This window comes from Lepidochelys kempii, chromosome 20 (genome assembly GCF_965140265.1).
Source record: "Lepidochelys kempii isolate rLepKem1 chromosome 20, rLepKem1.hap2, whole genome shotgun sequence".
NCBI lineage: Eukaryota > Metazoa > Chordata > Testudines > Cheloniidae > Lepidochelys > Lepidochelys kempii.
In genome coordinates, this window is record NC_133275.1 from 1615642 (window position 1) to 1632032 (window position 16391).

Here is a 16391-nt window from a genome sequence, read left to right on the forward strand (position 1 = left end):
AGCAGGCACCGCGCGGCGCGCCGCTGGAATGCTGGGAAATGTAGTTCCCGCCCGTCCTCCAGGGGCTGAGTCCGAGACAGCGCCTCCTACTGCCCAGCCCACTGCTGCCCCCAGCCTGCCCTGCTGCCCCCCCCAGCTCCACTGCTGCCCCCAGCCTGCCCTGCTCCCGCACTGCTACCCCCACCCCCACTGCTGCCCCCAGCCTGCCCTGCTGCCTCCTCCCCCACTGCTGCCCCCAGCCTGCCCTGCTGCCCCCCCAGCCCCACTGCTGCCCCCAGTCTGCCCTGCTCCCCCACTGCTGCCTCCTTCCCCTGCTGCCCCCAGCCTGCCCTGCTACCCCCGCCCCCACTGCTGCCCCCTGCTGCCCCCGCCCCCACTGCTGCCCCCAGCCTGCCCTGCTACCCCCACCCCCACTGCTGCCCCCAGCCTGCCCCCCGCCCCACTGCTGCCCCCAGCCCCCCCGGCCCCCCTGCTGCCCCCGCCCCCACTGGTGCCCCCAGCCTGCCCTGCTGCCTCCTCCCCCACTGCTGCCCCCAGCCTGCCCTGCTGCCTCCTCCTGCCCTACTGCTGCCCCCACCTGCCCTGCTGCCTCCTCCCCCACTGCTGCCCCCAGCCTGCCCTGCTGCCCCCGCCCCCCCAGCCCCACTGCTGCCCCCAGCCTGCCCTGCTGCCTCCTCCTGCCCTACTGCTGCCCCCACCTGCCCTGCTGCCTCCTCCCCCACTGCTGCCCCCAGCCTGCCCTGCTGCCCCCGCCCCCCCAGCCCCACTGCTGCCCCCAGCCTGCCCTGCTGCCTCCTCCCGCACTGCTGCCCCCAGCCTGCCCTACTGCCCCAGCCCCACTGCTGCCCCCTCCCCCAATGCTGCCCCCAGCCTGCCCTGCTGCCTCCTCCCGCACTGCTGCCCCCAGCCTGCCCTACTGCCCCAGCCCCACTGCTGTCCCCACCTGCCCTGCTGCCTCCTCCCTCACTGCTGCCCCCGCCCCCAGCTCTGCCGCAGCCAATCGGCCTCCGTGGGTTCGGCTCCCCGCTGCTGGGCCCTGTGGGAGGCACCGAGCCCTTTCCCCGCCTGGGCGCTCGGGACGCTCCCCAACACGGTGGCCGGAGCTGGGGCAGCCCCCTCAAGCCCCTCCCCCAGCCAGGCCAGGGTTGGGCTCCCAGCCCTCTCTTGAGCCAGCCGGTTCTGCAGCCCCAGAGCTTGACCACGGAGGGGCAACCCCTGGCTCCTGGCCCAACATGGGCCTGTGGTTCAGAGCCTCAACAGCAGCCCCCACCCTCGAGCTGGGCTAAGGAGGGGCTCCCCTGCCCCTCCATCCATTAGCCACCCACAGTCTCAGCTCCAGGGGCCATAGGGCCCTTCCTAGGGCCGGATGCGCCCAGCTCCCCAGCACACCCTCCATCCCTCAGACCCAAAGGCTTGCCGGGCTGAGGGGGCAGGCCGCCGTGGCTAACCCAACCTCCCTCCAGTCTATGCCCCAGGAGGAGCTGCTGCTGCAAGCCCCAGCTGGCCTTGCCTAGCTGCCCCCTTGGCCTGACTGGAACCCGCTAGCCCCTGCGCGCCCCCCTCCACAGCCAGGCACTTCCACAGAGCTCTTCCTTTGGGGGAGGCCTTCCAGGACCGCCTGGGTGGGGCCTGCCCTCCTCACCTGAGCCACATAGATAATCTCATCTGACCCCCATCCCCCAAGGCCAGAGAACGCCCATCACTGCAGCCCTAGGCAGTGCCCAAAGATGCCAAGACGCCCCCCTTCTAGGGGGAAGGGCCCAGCTTTAGCTTGGTGCCCTCACACCCAGCTCTGCCCCGGGCCAGGCAAACAAACCCTTTTGGGCCCTGTGGCTCCCTACAGGGTGATCACATCCCCTCCTGCTCCTCCGCTACCGAGAGGCGAGCTCAGCCCAGCTCAGGAGAGGGCCCTGCGGCCAGCATACTCCCCCCAGCAGGTAACAGGGCTTGAAACGCGCTCCACCCCTTGAAATTCATCCCAGCCCCAGCCCTCCTGGGATGCCCCTGCAGGAGAGCGGGAAGCAAGGGTGCTGTGTGCAGCACCAGGCTCCTGCACTTTCCTTGAAGCCAGGTCTCATCTTGTCTCTGCCCCAAGGGGGTACCGCACCCACTGCTCAGGCCCCCAGGGATCTGGCCTGTCCTACCCCTACTGTTGGGGCTGGACTTTGCCTCAAGACTCCCACTGCTGGGAGCATGACTCATTTGCTGCCCGGGGTGTCAGCCAGGGGCTGAGTATCCAGCCAGATGCAGCTCTGTGCTTGCTCACCCAGGTAGAGCCAGGAACTGGGTGTCACCGTGGCCCTGCTGGAGGTAACGTGGCTCTGGAGGGAGAGGGCTGCTCGTCAAAGGCCCCTGGATCCCCACAGTAGGGACTAGTGGTTAGCAAGAGGCTAGGAGCCAGGACTCCTGGGTTCTGCTCCTAGCTCTGTTGGTCTGCCCACATGCTGGGGCAAGTCCCTCCCCACCTTAGCAACCCTGTCTGTGGCAGGAGATGGCACCTCTGGGGCCAAATCATTAGTTGTACCAGGTGTGTGGTGGGGGGAGGGGGGTGTTTTCAACCTGATGTTTCACAGACACCACAGCAGCCCCTGCCACATGGCTGAGCCATTCTAGTCTCCATAATAAATAAGCTTTTTAATAACACTGAACATTGAACAGTTGCACCCCCCAAGACAAGTCTATAAACCAGTTGCCTCCTTCCCACTGAGACAGGCGAAGGCAGAGCTGCCCCCGCGCTGGGAGGCAGATAATGGCAAGGTTGGAAGCAGCCAGCTCTGGAGACAAGCAGCAGATGGAGGGGATGGGTTGCAGCCAGACACCCCGTGGGCATTCAACTAAATGGATGGGTCCTGCTGATGGGGCCTCCTGACTCCAGGGGTGGGGGGGTGGTGTCGTTGAGAGCAGCTGCTTGCCAAGGTCCTTCTGCAGCGAGATGCCCGAGGGCCCTCTCGTCACCCCGCCTCCATCTCTTCCTCGGAGAAGATGTGCCAAGTCTGCGTGCGAAGCGCTGGGATGGTGAAGGGATGATCCCAGGGATGCTGAGGCCAGTCGGGAACTGAAGGCCTCTCTGTGGGCCAAGGTGTCACCCCCCTCCCATCTGGCCTGGGCCTTCAGGCAGCCCCTCCACAGCATCGGCACGAGAACATCCAGAGGCAAGAGTCGGGGGTTCGGTCCGTCCGTCCCTGCCCTGGGGCCTGGCCCCTTCACATGATTGAGCAGCTTTTAGCCTTCTCCTTCTTGAAGGTGGAAGAGATGAGTTCGGAGCGGCTGGGCAGGTGCAGGAGTCTCTTGGAGAGGCTGCGCCCAGGGCTCTTGGGGGGTGGGGGGCTGGCCTTGCTCAGGCAGATGGTGGATGCTGTCCGGAAGATGCTGTGCACGCTCTTCTCCGACGTGAAGGCTGAGCACTCCAGGTAGTTCTCTGCTCCCAACTGCTTGGCCACAGCGCAGCCCTGTAAGCCAGCCAAGGAAAGTGCCATCAGATGGAGCCGGGCACTGAGGCCTGCAGCTGCTGGCTAGGCTCACATCCCAGGTGGATTTGAGGCTCAGCTGAGTTACTGGTTCAGAGCTTCAGCCATGCTGGAACCAGAAAGCCAGCCCCTCTGGGGATGGATCAGAACTGGACCCTGGGACACCCCCAGGCTGCACTGTGGTTGTGCGGATCCCTGGCCGGGGGACAGGATGGGACTAGCTGAGCCCACTCACCTGCTCATAGGAGATGGGCACCTGCTTCTGGTGGGACAGCTCCATCAGGGTGCTCAGGTCAGTCCGCAGATCCGTCTTGCAGCCAATCAGCAGCACACGGGTGCTGGGGCAGTAGTCCAGGATTTCTGTCTTCCACTGCGTAGAGAAACTTGGGGTGAGTCAGGCGCCTAGAGCTGACATCACTGGGCTTAGAGCCTGCAGGGGAGTCCCCTGGGGTGACTCGGCTGCTGCCCACAGGGCTTATCAGCTGCCCTGCCCCTCTGGGTGCCTGTCACTGGAAGGGTGTGGGTCCCACAGTGCCACCCTGGCCTGGTGACAGCACAGCTCAGCCCAGTGGGATCCTCACCCCATGGCTGGACCCTGCAGCCAACACCCTGTCAGAGCTACCTCCCCTCCCCCCTCAGGATTAGGCCTGAGCACAGGATGGGGAGCCAGGAATGACTGGGCTGGGGAGGGTGTCCATTTTGGGTAGTACCACCAGGTCTGAGCCTTTATACAAAAGGCAAAGGGGTTTAAAGAACCATTCCCCCCCACCCCGGGTTTAAAACCCAGGGTCATCCCCCCACCCTGCCCTAGCACAACCAGAAGTGGAAGGAGCAGGACGACATGCAGCACTGATGCCCAGGGGAGCGGCATGGGCACACTGCTCTTGGCCAGTGGGGCAGAAGAGGCTCCCCCCAAGTGTTTAAGCCAAGCAGAAAGTCTTGGAGAAGGAAATCAAGGGCTCACCCCTAAGGGTTAACCTCTGTCCCCCCCACAGCTGTAGAGCAGGTCAGGGGGCACAGGAGTGTTTGGCTCCTCATGAGAGGGGCCCAGCCCTCCCATTATAAAATACCCTACCCCTGCAATCAGAGACCCCAGGGTGTCTGGGCCTCAGAGGCCAGCAGGGTGCAGAGACCCCAGGGGGCCGGGGATGGTGTCCAACTGCCCTGCACTGAAGGACCCTCAGACCACCCTGGTGGTGCAGCCCGGCGCATGGAGGAGCCAATGAGGGGCCAGTGCCTTGTCTTGTAACCAGCTCTCTTCACCCCTGGCTGGGAGCACAACACCCCATCCCTGCCTGGGGGCTGGCTGCCCCCGGGCCCCCCCTGCTTTACACAGGGGTCAGTTCTGTCATGGGGGAGAGGGAGAGGCAGGGGATGTGGGGGGTCCTCACCTTCTTCAGGGCACTGTCCATGGTCTCGGGACGGCCCACATCGAAGCAGAGCAGGACGGCGTCCGAGTCACTGTAGCAGAGGGGGCGTACATTGTCGTAGTATGGGGACCCTGTGGGAGGGGGTCACAGGTGAGTCCATGTCACCCCCTCACCCGGCGCTGAGCCAGGAGGGGGAAGCTGCAGTGATCAAGGATCCACCAGCACCCATGGTCTGTCCCATGGGGGGAGCAGGACCCTCCCAGGCAGGGGGCGCTGCCTGGTCCGCTCACACCTCCCTACCCCCCACATATGAAGCTGGGGGGGACTGACTCCCCCACTGAATACAGCTGTGCAGCCAGGGCCCTTGCAGCCCCCAGTTCTCCCCCACCCCAGCATCCTAGGCTCCTCTGATCCAAGCGTCCAGGAGCTGTTTATATAACCAGCCGCCTCCCCCCCCCAGAGCGAGCAGTGTCAGGGAGCCGGGGGTGGCAGAATGCAGGCTGGTGGGGAGGGGGCCATGTACCCCTGGGGAGAAGGATGGCACCGGTGCTTCCTCCACCCCATGGGCACAGGGGAGGGAAGGCCCGGTGCCCTCCCCCACCCCCAGAAGCAGCATCCAAGGGCTTTGCAGCCCAGACGCTCTGTGCTCAGAATAGCAAACAGCCCTGCTCCCTGCACCAGAACATCGCCATAGCAACAAGGGGGATCCAAGCAAGACTGGGACCCCCCCTCTGGAGGGGGGGAGATACTGCAGCAGCAAGGGAGGGGGCTGCATCCCTGCTGCAGGGGCTCCCCTATGAGGCCTCCCAACCTCCAGAGTCAGCCAAGGCTCCCCCACCCCAACTCCCACACCACCCCCTGCCCCCCTTATTTAGGGGATTTGTCCCCCCCTTCCCCCAGAGAACAATCAGGAGCCTCCTGACCTAGGATTTCCCCCAGTAATACCCCTGCCTCCCACCCCCGCAACCACAGGGAAGCTGCAGCGATTCACTGAGGGGAGGAGCACACCCTGTCCTCAGAGCCAGGAGCCCCCAGTGGGCTGCGGTTTGCCTCTGCCTGGGGTCACCAGGGGCTTGGGGAGCTGGGCTACAGGGCCCCTGGGCAGGGGTCTCCATGGGACCCGGGCAGATGGGAGCAGTCTGGGGGACAGCAGTTCTTAGACCTACTGCTGTTTCTCCAACTGTATTTGGATTCTGTCTTTGGAGGGGGTCAGTCCGAGCTGGCACATGGTCCCCCCTCCCACCAGACAAGCCCCCAGTGTTGAGATGCCAGGGAAAGCCCATCCCCACAGTGGGGAGTGTCAACAGGGGGCCGAGTGAGCTGCTGCAGCTGGCTTTAGGCAGGATTTGCAGGGGGAGGGGGGGCTGCACAAGGCAAATCCAAACCCACCCCTGCAATGGTAGCGCCCCCCCCCCGTACTGAAAGAATTAAAGCAACCCACAGGGGGTCTCATGCCTTAAACCGACCCCCTCCCCCAAGAGCTCCCTGTTCAATTCCTCACACGCTCCCCTGCAGTGGGCGCTCCCCACACCCTGCACCAGGAGCCCCCTGCACAGAACCCAACGAATCCCAGGCTTGGGGGCCAGGGCTGGATCTGCAGGGGACCCCCCCCCGCCGCCGCCAGCCCAGCCAGGGGGCTCCTTACCCGAGGTGTCCCAGAGGCTCAGCTCCACGCGCTGCTCCTCCGTCTCCAGGCAGGCCGTGTAGTTCTCGAACACCGTGGGCACGTAGGTCTGCGATGGAGAGCGGGCACCCGTCACCGCCGGGCCCCCAGAGCCCCCAGCCCGGGCAATGGGGGGTGCTGCCCGGGCACCCGGAGAGCCACCCCTCGCACTAGCCCAGCAGCCAGCCAGAGCCTGGCAGGCTACGCTGTGCAGTGCGGGGAGGGGGAGCCATATTAACCCCCCCCCCCGCACCGGCCTCTCCTGCGGAGAAGCGGCCGCCAATTGCCCCATGCCGACAGGGGCCACAGGCAGCGGGCAGAGACCCCCTGCCAGGCTCCCAGCGGGCCCCTAGGAAAGCGGTGCCCGGGGCGCTGGAGGGGCCCCGAGCACGGCTCAGGGAGGCTGGGCAAAGGCGTGCCAGGACCGTTCGCCGGGGGTGGAAGCGCCTAGGGCGACCAGCCCCGGGCCGAGGCCCCGCGCGGAGCCCCCGGGGCCGCGCCCTCACCTCGGGGTAGCAGTCTTTCGCCAGCACCTGCAGCATGGCCGTTTTCCCGCACTGCACGTCCCCCACCAGGACCAGCTTACACCTGGCCACAGCCGGCTGGGGGCTCCTCCTCTCCCGCATGGCGAGCGGCGGGGCGGGCGTCCCGGCTCCGCTCCAGCGCAGGGGGCTCAGCGCCGGCCCCAGGCTCCGACCGACGCAGCCCTGCAGTAGTGGGGACTGGGGAGGAAGGACCGGCGCTGCCTTTATATAGCATTTACCCAGCCACTCACAGGCAGAGGCGGGTCTCCCCTTAACCAATCAGACAGGCGGGGCTCTTGCCCGGTAGCCAATGGCAGAGGTCCCCCCCTTAGAAGGACACCCCCCCCGCCTCACCTTCCCGGGTGGGAGCCGCCTGGGGACGGGCCCGGGCAGGGGTGCGCGGGGCAGAGCCTGGGGCAGCAGCTGAGCTGTTGGGGAGGGCTGTTAACTGACTTAATTGCCAGCCAATTAACGGGCCTGCAAGGGTTCCCACTTCTCCCCCCAAATCGTGATGCAGAAAAATAGTTCCAGTGAAATCAGGGAGATTCCCTCCCTGGCTGGCCTGGCCGCCCTCCCGGCTGGAAATTCTCGGATTGCGGGTCCCGTTGGGTGGCCGTAAGGCAGGGTGACCAGATGTCCCAATATTCGGGACTTTTTCTTATGCAGAAGCCTATTACCCCCCGCCCCCCCGTACTGATTTTCCACAGGTGCCGTCTGGTCACCCTGCAGTAAGGGGAGGTGACTCAGCACATGGGGGGGGGGTCAACACCCCTCAAACGCCAGGCGCTGATTCCATGGTGCTCAGCACCCAGCACCTCACCAGATTCTGGCATCAGCCAAACAGTGTTTTGTAACCACTGCTTTTCACAGTCCTGCAAGAGAGAAATCAAAGGGGCAAAGTCACTCAGATTCAATGGCTATTAGCCACGATGGTCAGGGACGCAGACTGGGGGTGTCCCTAAGTCTCTGTTTGTCACACGCTGGGACTGGACGATAGGATGGATCTCTCAATAAGTGGCCTGTTCTGTTCATTCCTTCTGAAGCATCTGGCACCAGCCATCGTCAGAGGACAGGACAGTGAACTAGATAGACCATTGGTCTGACCCAGTACGGACGTTCTTGTGTCCAGCTGAAACCCTCTGGGTCTGGATGATCTATTTGCGGATGGCTCACCAACCTGAGTAGACAGATGTGTCCGTTGACAATACTGGATTCCTAAAATTGATAGTAGCCCTTTCGTGACCTCAATGCAGGCTCTTGAGGGGGAGCGGGAGGTTGACTGAGGGGCTGCAGAGGCCTAGGGTAGCGGAGAGGGAGAACATGAGAACTTGGGGGGGAAAAGGTGTGAAATGGGGGGCACATGGATGTAAGGGATAGATGGGGGCTGAGACGGCAGGAGCACCGAGTGGGATCACGTGCAGAGGAGTTTGGGAGGGAGCTGGTCGGGGGCAGGAAGAGATGGGGCAGTGACAGGAGAGGAGTGGGGAGAACTCTGCCTGGCCTCTCATCCCCAAAGCCCATTCCCGTCTCCAGCCCAACCCTGCCATCCGGCGGTTTTGCAAGACCCAGCCCTGGCTCAGAATCACGTCACCTGCCCTTGAGAGCCAACTACCCCGGGAGGGGCAGGGTGCGGCAGCTGTAACTACAAACAACCATACGCAGAGGCCACCATTGTCCCTCGGTCTTCGTGTCGCAATATTTGCCAGGGAGGTGGGGGACGCAGGCTGGTTATTCCTTTCAAACCAGCTGTTTCTATTGGATGTTTTTCTTTGAATCGTGTGAAATATATTTTAAAAATGTCATGTTTTGGGGCAGACTTGAATTGGCAGCATCGGCAGGGCCCCCCACCCCGATTCACCCCCAACCCTCTGAGACTGGGCTGCAGTAGGACGTTCTGCCAGGGTAACCGTGTCGGTTTGTGTTGTGATTAGCAGTGCCAGGACAGATAAAGCAGCAGGCTCTGTTGCTGTCTCCTGGGGGTCCCGGCTGTGTCCCACAATCCCACCAGCCCCACCCCACGGCTCGGCTCACCGCATTGAGGGCCATCTGCCCAGCAGGCTAGGTTGTTAGGAAATGCTGGACAGCCCCGACCTGGCTAAAAGCTTAACATGGAAATTGCAACACAGCTCCCTGGGTGAACGTCAGGTCCTCTTGGCTGGGCACTGGGGTAGCCAGGGGCAAGCTCCTTTGTTCAGAGCCTGGGTCCCCTTGGGCACTGCTTAGGACCCCCTGTGCCATGCCTCAGCTTCCTGATCCTGGGACTGGCTGCCCCAGCCCCCTATCCAGGGAATAGCTGGCAGGCAGCAGAAACCCAGCCAACCCCCTCCTGCCCTCAACATGCGCCCTACTCCTGAGACACCCTGGAATGTCCTCTGCACCCGGGGCTCTTGCTGGGGCTGGGCGTTGTCAGATCTCCCCTTTGGGAAGGGGCTCCACACAGCCCCAGCTGTGAGCTGGGCACAGGCTGCCTGGGCCCAACCTCCTGCTCAGCCGCAGCAGCTCCCAGCTCGCTCTCCATCCTGCAAACCTGGCCATGCCCCCCGCCCCCAGCTTCCCTCCACCATGGAGGGGACCCTGCACTAGTCACAGCTGCAAAGCCAGCTCTGTGCCTGGGTGACAGGACTCCTGTGCTGTGTGGTGGCATTTCCCTGGGAGCCCTTCAGCCCACCAGATGATGCTAAGTGCCAGCCTGCCTGTGGTAGTCTGCAGCTGCCAGGGGTAGCTCTGCAGACTCGCTCCAGGGAGGGGTACCTGACTGAGCCCAGAGAGGGGCAGGGGAAGAATCAGGGAGCTGGAACCCCCTCTGTCTTTGCAGCATCTGGGAACTGGTGGGCAAACAGGGAAAGCCTCTCAGAGCAATCAGGGTGGCAGCACGGACTAGCCGAACCCCGGCTCCTCGGGCTGCGCATGCGGCTCTGCACATTGTTGGGTGTCCACAAGGTGCTGGAGCCAGCCACGGGGACTCTGTGCCACCCTCAGCAGTCTCCATGCAGCAGGGAGGCCTGGCTGTCCAGGGCAGCTTGGAGGAAGGATCTGGGCTTTCCCGCGGGCGCTGCTCCAAACTCTCCATTACTCAGCGCTCTGCCCTTCCTGCCCAGCGGAGGTCAGAGCGGACACTGGTCTGATAACAACCCCACGCCCCCGCTTCTCGGGATTAATCGCCAATTTGTTCATGGCCTGAAAGGAAAACTACCCCCACCACAAACACACACACCAGGCACGTCACCATGAAATGAGTCCGGGGTGGGGTGTGGAGATCTGTGAGCCTGGTCTCCTGGGGTCTACTTCCAGCTCTGGGAGGAGAGCGGTGTCTAGCAGTTGGCAGGGGTGCTGGGAGTCAGGATTTCTGGATTCTGTTCCCAGCTCTGGTAGGGGACATGTGAGTAAAGCACGCGTCAGGACTCCTGGGTTCTAGCCCTAGGAGTGGGAGGAGAGTGCTGTCTAGTGGTTAGAGTGGAGGACTGGCAGTCAGGACTGGCTGGCTGTGTGATCACAGGTCAGTCACTTTGCAGCCAGCTCTGTGTCTCAGTTTCCCCATTGGGCTGGCGGCTGAACAGCGCTGGGTAAGCACTTACGAACCACTCAGAAAGGCTGACTGGGGCAGACAGGCAGGGCAGGCACATGGAGCTGATGCAGCTAGAAGGAAGCCAGGGAGTCAGCTCTGTGGATGGAAACAGGAAGCTAAATACTAAACTGGGAGGAGTGGTAGATACGCTGGAGGGGAGGGATAGGATACAGAAGGACCTAGACCAATTGGAAGATTGGGCCAAAAGGAATCTGATGAGGTTCAATAAGGATAAGTGCAGGGTCCTGCACTTAGGACGGAAGAACCCAATGCACAGCTACAGACTAGGGACCGAATGGCTAGGCAGCAGTTCTGCAGAAAAGGACCTAGGGGTGACAGTGGACGAGAAGCTGGATATGAGTCAGCAGTGTGCCCTTGTTGCCAAGAAGGCCAATGGCATTTTGGGATGTATAAGTAGGGGCATAGCGAGCAGATCGAGGGACGTGATCGTTCCCCTCTATTCGACATTGGTGAGGCCTCATCTGGAGTACTGTGTCCAGTTTTGGGCCCCACACTTCAAGAAGGATGTGGATAAATTGGAGAGAGTCCAGCGAAGGGCAACAAAATGATTTGGGGACTGGAACACATGAGTTATGAGGAGAGGCTGAGGGAGCTGGGATTGTTTAGCCTGCAGAAGAGAAGAATGAGGGGGGATTTGATAGCTGCTTTCAACTACCTGAAAGGGGGTTCCAAAGAGGATGGCTCTAGACTGTTCTCAATGGTAGCAGATGACAGAACGAGGAGTAATGGTCTCAAGTTGCAGTGGGGGAGGTTTAGATTGGATATTAGGAAAAACTTTTTCACTAAGAGGGTGGTGAAACACTGGAATGCGTTACCTAGGGAGGTGGTAGAATCTCCTTCCTTAGAGGTTTTTAAGGTCAGGCTTGACAAAGCCCTGGCTGGGATGATTTAACTGGGAATTGGTCCTGCTTTGAGCAGGGGGTTGGACTAGATGACCTTCTGGGGTCCCTTCCAACCCTGATATTCTATGATTCTATGATTCTAAGCGCCTCTAGGCCCTTTAGGAGGCAGCAGGACTTAAGCTGGCTCCTGCTCTTGCTTCCGTGCTATTTTGTGGCAGACTAAGAGGAAGCATTTTCCAATCCCGGATTCCGTGTGATTGAGCCTGGCTGCTGGGAAGGGGACCTGGGACTTTCCCCTAGCACAAGCAGGGACAGCGAGATACCTGGGGCCTGCCAGGTACTCTCCAGCCTGGGTGGTAAACAGCGCTGCTGCTACTCAGCCAGGCAAATCCCTTGGCAATGAATCCCCAGCTGGCAGCTTGGGGGCAGGCGCTGGGGAGTGGCTCTCTTAGGGGCTGGCAGGGTGGCACCTTTTGTTCTGCAGCCTCCAGAAGAACAGATCTGAACCTGTTTCCATGGGGTCTCTTCCAGGCCATAATGATCCTGGTCTAGACACTGGAACTGCCGTCCTGGAACACATCAGGGTCTGGCTTGTCCTAGCACCCCGTGCCCTGTGCTATCATGTCTGTATCCGTACAGCGCCTCTTGCTGGAAGAGACTGGGACTGGAGTAGCCAGGAGGGGGGTGGTTATTTTAGGGCTGCTCCTCAGCCATGGGACAGGACGCCCTGGTTTGCTGTCTTGCCCCCGCTGCCTGTCTGCTCAGTAACATAGGTCAGCAGGAAAGAGGCGGGGGCTGATGAGGCCCCTGTGAAGACCCCAAAGTCCCCCGTGTCCAGCAGGTCAGCAGGAAAGAGGCGGGGGCTGCAGGCCCTCTCCCAGCAGGAGGCGCTGGTGCCCAGGCCAAGCCAGACCCTGGAGGGATCAGGATGGAGTTGCCTGTGCCAGTCCTGGCCATTTGGTCCTCAAATGCCCCCTCCCTCCATGAGGCCCGCTCCTTGGCTGGGACCGATGGCAAGCGCCTAAGGTGGAAAAAGGAGGGGGAGGCATGAGTGAGCCATGCAGCTGGGGGTGGGGCTGGGGGAAGTCCAGAGATTGCACAGAATGGCTAAGAAATTCCAGGACTCCTGCTTCCTGCGCTGCTTTTCCCAGCAGGAGGAAATGCGGATACGCTGGAGAGCGAGCCCTTGCCATGCACAGCCATGGAGGGGAGGGGGCAGCTCAGGCTCCAGTCCCCTGTGTTCTGGGAGGCGAGCTGGCTGGGAGCTATGGGGAGATGGGATCCTGCCCTAGATCCCGATGTGGGATCCAAGTACCCCTCACCTCAATGACAGGTCAGCTCTTGGTTCTTCCCTTCCCGGCCCAGACTCTGTAACGGACTGGATTGGACCTGCCCCAAACAGGGGAAGGGGGGCAGGTGAGGCGAGGGCATAAAACGATGCAGGGAGGGAGAGGATTTGGCCTCTCTTCATATAATTAAACCCACGCCAGTTACCATGACAACAGTGCTGCAAAAAACCCACCCCATATTAAAACAATAGTAAAAGAATAACCCCAATTCCCCCGCTCCCCCCCACCCCGGGCAGGTGTATTTACATGGTTACCCCACCCATGGGGCAAGGTGTCCCCGTACCAAGGAACCAAGCCAGCCTGGGGGGAGGGGGGGAATTGATGGGGTGTGGGGCCAAGAGCAGAGCTGCCCCACGCCCCAGTGTACTGGTCTCCCCAGCTTGACTTTTACACCGGGGCAGTGGACAAGGTGACTAACCATGAAGGATCTGACTGTGACGCGGGTGCCTACGAAGTGGGAACTCACTTAAGACCCTCCAAAACCATTCCGCACCCCAGACAGGGACGACTTTGGGTCACTCCTGACCTGGGGCTGGGGTCAGGAGTGACCCTGTGCCCCATTCCCTACCCCCATGAGCCAGCCAGTCTGAACTCAAGGCTGCTCGCTGCCTGGCAGGGGAATGCCTGTGTCACGGAGTCCCTGGGCGATGCTCTGGAACTGCTCCCCATGAAGCCAGTCAGGACTCTGGGGAAGTCTCCTTTCTGTGAGCAGCCTGTCTTCAGGACACGAAGCTCACACAGCTTCCACCTTCCTGGGTCTGACCTCGGAGCATTCAGCATCCTCTGACCCTCTGTGCGCTTCCCAAAGCGAGTCCGCCCAGGCGGGGTCCTGGGGCAGCCAGAGGGTCCTGCCCCCCAACTCTGCAGTCAGACGGGACTCTCAGCCAGCCAGTAAAACAGAGGTTTATTAGATGACAGGAACATGGTCTAACACAGAGCTTGTAGGTGCAGAGAACAGGACCCCTCAGCCAGGACCATTTTGGGGGGCAGTGAGACAGACAACCCCGTCTGCCCTTCACTCCACGTCCCAGCCAGCCCCAAACTGAAACTAAACCCACCCAGCAGGTTCCCTTCTGCGGCCTCTCTTCACATTCCTGGGCAGAGGTTTCAGAGTAACAGCCGTGTTAGTCTGTATTCACAAAAAGAAAAGGAGGACTTGTGGCACCTTAGAGACTAACCAATTTATTTGAGCATAAGCTTTCGTGAGCTAGCTCACTTCATCGGTTTCCACAGTATGCATCCGATGAAGTGAGCTGTAGCTCACGAAAGCTTATGCTCAAATAAATTGGTTAGTCTCTAAGATGCCACAAGTCCTCCTTTTCTTTCTGGCAGAGGTGTAGAATCATAGAATCATAGAATCATAGAATATCAGGGTTGGAAGGGACCCCTGAAGGTCATCTAGTCCAACCCCCTGCTCGAAGCAGGACCAATTCCCAGTTAAATCATCCCAGCCAGGGCTTTGTCAAGCCTAACCTTAAAAACTTCTAAGGAAGGAGATTCCACCACCTCCCTAGGTAACGCATTCCAGTGTTTCACCACCCTCTTAGTGAAAAAGTTTTTCCTAATATCCAATCTAAACCTCCCCCACTGCAACTTGAGACCATTACTCCTCGTTCTGTCATCTGCCACCCCTGAGAACAGTCTAGAGCCATCCTCTTTGGAACCCCCTTTCAGGTAGTTGAAAGCAGCTATCAAATCCCCCCTCATTCTTCTCTTCTGCAGGCTAAACAATCCCAGCTCCCTCAGCCTCTCCTCATAAGTCATGTGTTCTAGACCCCTAATCATTTTTGTTGCCCTTCCCTGGACTCTCTCCAATTTATCCACATCCTTCTTGTAGTGTGGGGCCCAAAACTGGATACAGTACTCCAGATGAGGCCTCACCAATGTCGAATAGAGGGGAACGATCACGTCCTCGATCTGCTCGCTATGCCCCTACTTATACATCCCAAAATGCCATTGGCCTTCTTGGCAACAAGGGCACACTGCTGACTCATATCCAGCTTCTCGTCCACTGTCACCCCTAGGTCCTTTTCCGCAGAACTGCTGCCTAGCCATTCGGTCCCTAGTCTGTAGCGGTGCATTGGATTCTTCCATCCTAAGTGCAGGACCCTGCACTTATCCTTATTGAACCTCATCAGATTTCTTTTGGCCCAATCCTCCAATTTGTCTAGGTCCTTCTGTATCCTATCCCTCCCCTCTAGCGTATCTACCACCTCCCCCTCCCCCTCCTGGCTCAGGTGACAGGCTCTCAGGTCTCCCATCCCCAGGGCACATTCCCAGGTCAACACTTCCCCCTCCCTGCTGCGCACATCGTCACAGCCTGACACCTGGTTTGCCAGCTCCAGCCCTGCCTGCCGGGGGCTCAGCGCAGAAGGGGGCTGAGTGGGTTCCTAGTGCTTTGCAGGGCCAGCCAGCGACAGCCACCAGTATTGTTCGGCCTCAAACCCACCTGCCTCCCTCTCTGGGCTTCATGGCTCTCAGCTGCAGGACAGCCTGGGGCCCTGAATCCCCCCCACACACACACACTATGAGACACCCCCCGCCCCATTCTGCATGGGCACTGTGCTTTCTACTGCCTGTCCTTTGTCAAGCACCTGCAATGCCAAAGCATCCACTTGCTTGGGACAGGGCAGTGGGGTGGAGAGGCGCATATGGCCAGGGGTAGGGTGACCGGATCTCCCGATTTTACAGGGACAGTCCTGACTTTGGGGTCTTTTTCTTATATAGGCTCCTATTACCCCCCATCCCCATCCCAATTTTCCACATTTGCTGTCTGGTCACCCTAGCTGGGGGGCCCTTACAGACATCTCTGTAGGGCGCGAGAGACGCTGATCCCCCCTTGAGAGAGGAGATGAGCCTCCGCCAAGGTTACATCGTGAGTCAATGGCCGAGCCTTGAGTAGAACCCAGGAGTCCTGGTTCCTGCCCCTGTTCTAACCACTAGACACAGCTCCCTTCCCAGAGCAGGGTACAGAATCCTCTGCTCTAACCACTGGGCAGCATTCCCCTACCAAAGCATGGGAAGAGAACCCAGGAGTCCTGGCTCCCTGCTCTGACTCGCTAGCCCAGGCTCCTTCCCACTAGGGAGCTCTGGAACTGGACATTACTGATATTTTTGGATCCTTGGCCCCTGCTGGCGTCTGCCCTGGCCGGGAGCCCTCTGTGCCCATGGTGGAGCGGGCAGTGCCCGGGATGTGGAGCTGTGCTCTGCAAGGCTTGGCACTGGGCTGGTTCCAGCAGCAGCTGATGCTGACACCCCAGAGCTGGGTACCAGGGCTCCCAGCGCCACCATGGGAACAGGCTCCACCCAAAAACAGGAAGAGGCTGGCAGCATGCGAGGGGAGTGGCAGGTGGGGGAGGGATGTCCGGGGGGCTGGACAGGACAGTGTGTGTCCAGGGGGAGGGCGGGCTTGCAAGTGCAGGGACGCCCACAGGTGGGAAAGGGGCCTGGAGCCAGGGGGGCCAGGCTGCATGTACAAGGGGTCAGGGAAGTGTTTCCTCCTCCCTCTCCCGCTCCCTCTCCCCTGCAATCCCCTTCCCCAGCCCCCTCCCCCCGCTCCCCTGAAATCCCCTTACTCTGAGATAGCGCGT

The 16391-nt window shown here is 60.9% G+C and overlaps 2 protein-coding genes across 2 annotated transcripts in view; one reads left to right on the forward strand and one right to left on the reverse strand.

Moving 5' to 3' along the window:
• Positions 1 to 2615: 2615 nt before the first annotated feature.
• On the reverse strand, positions 2616 to 7215 carry RND1 (Rho family GTPase 1). Its single transcript, XM_073318808.1, has 5 exons — positions 7007 to 7215; positions 6483 to 6570; positions 4859 to 4968; positions 3703 to 3837; positions 2616 to 3449 (listed from the first exon to the last, which is right to left on the reverse strand). Exons 1-5 carry the CDS (start codon positions 7124 to 7126, stop codon positions 3204 to 3206), a joined length of 699 nt encoding a protein of 232 aa, XP_073174909.1. The 5' UTR covers positions 7127 to 7215; the 3' UTR covers positions 2616 to 3203.
• Positions 7216 to 15968: 8753 nt separating this feature from the next.
• Positions 15969 to 16391, forward strand: part of DRC2 (dynein regulatory complex subunit 2) — a 3281-nt gene continuing 2858 nt past the window's right edge. Inside the window, exon 1 of the mRNA XM_073319197.1 lies at positions 15969 to 16150. Coding sequence (XP_073175298.1) covers positions 15969 to 16150 — 182 coding nt within the window. The remainder of the gene's footprint in view (positions 16151 to 16391) is intronic.

Coding starts and splice junctions, on each gene's coding strand:
- RND1 (XM_073318808.1), bottom strand. CDS start 7,126: ATGCGGGAGAGGAGGAGCCCCCAGCCGGCTGTGGCCAGGTGTAAGCTG. Junction 6,571..7,006: donor CGAAAGACTGCTACCCCGAG/GTGAGGGCGCGG, acceptor TCTCCATCGCAG/ACCTACGTGCCCACGGTGTT. Junction 3,450..3,702: donor TGCCCATCTCCTATGAGCAG/GTGAGTGGGCTC, acceptor GCTGGCTTACAG/GGCTGCGCTGTGGCCAAGCA.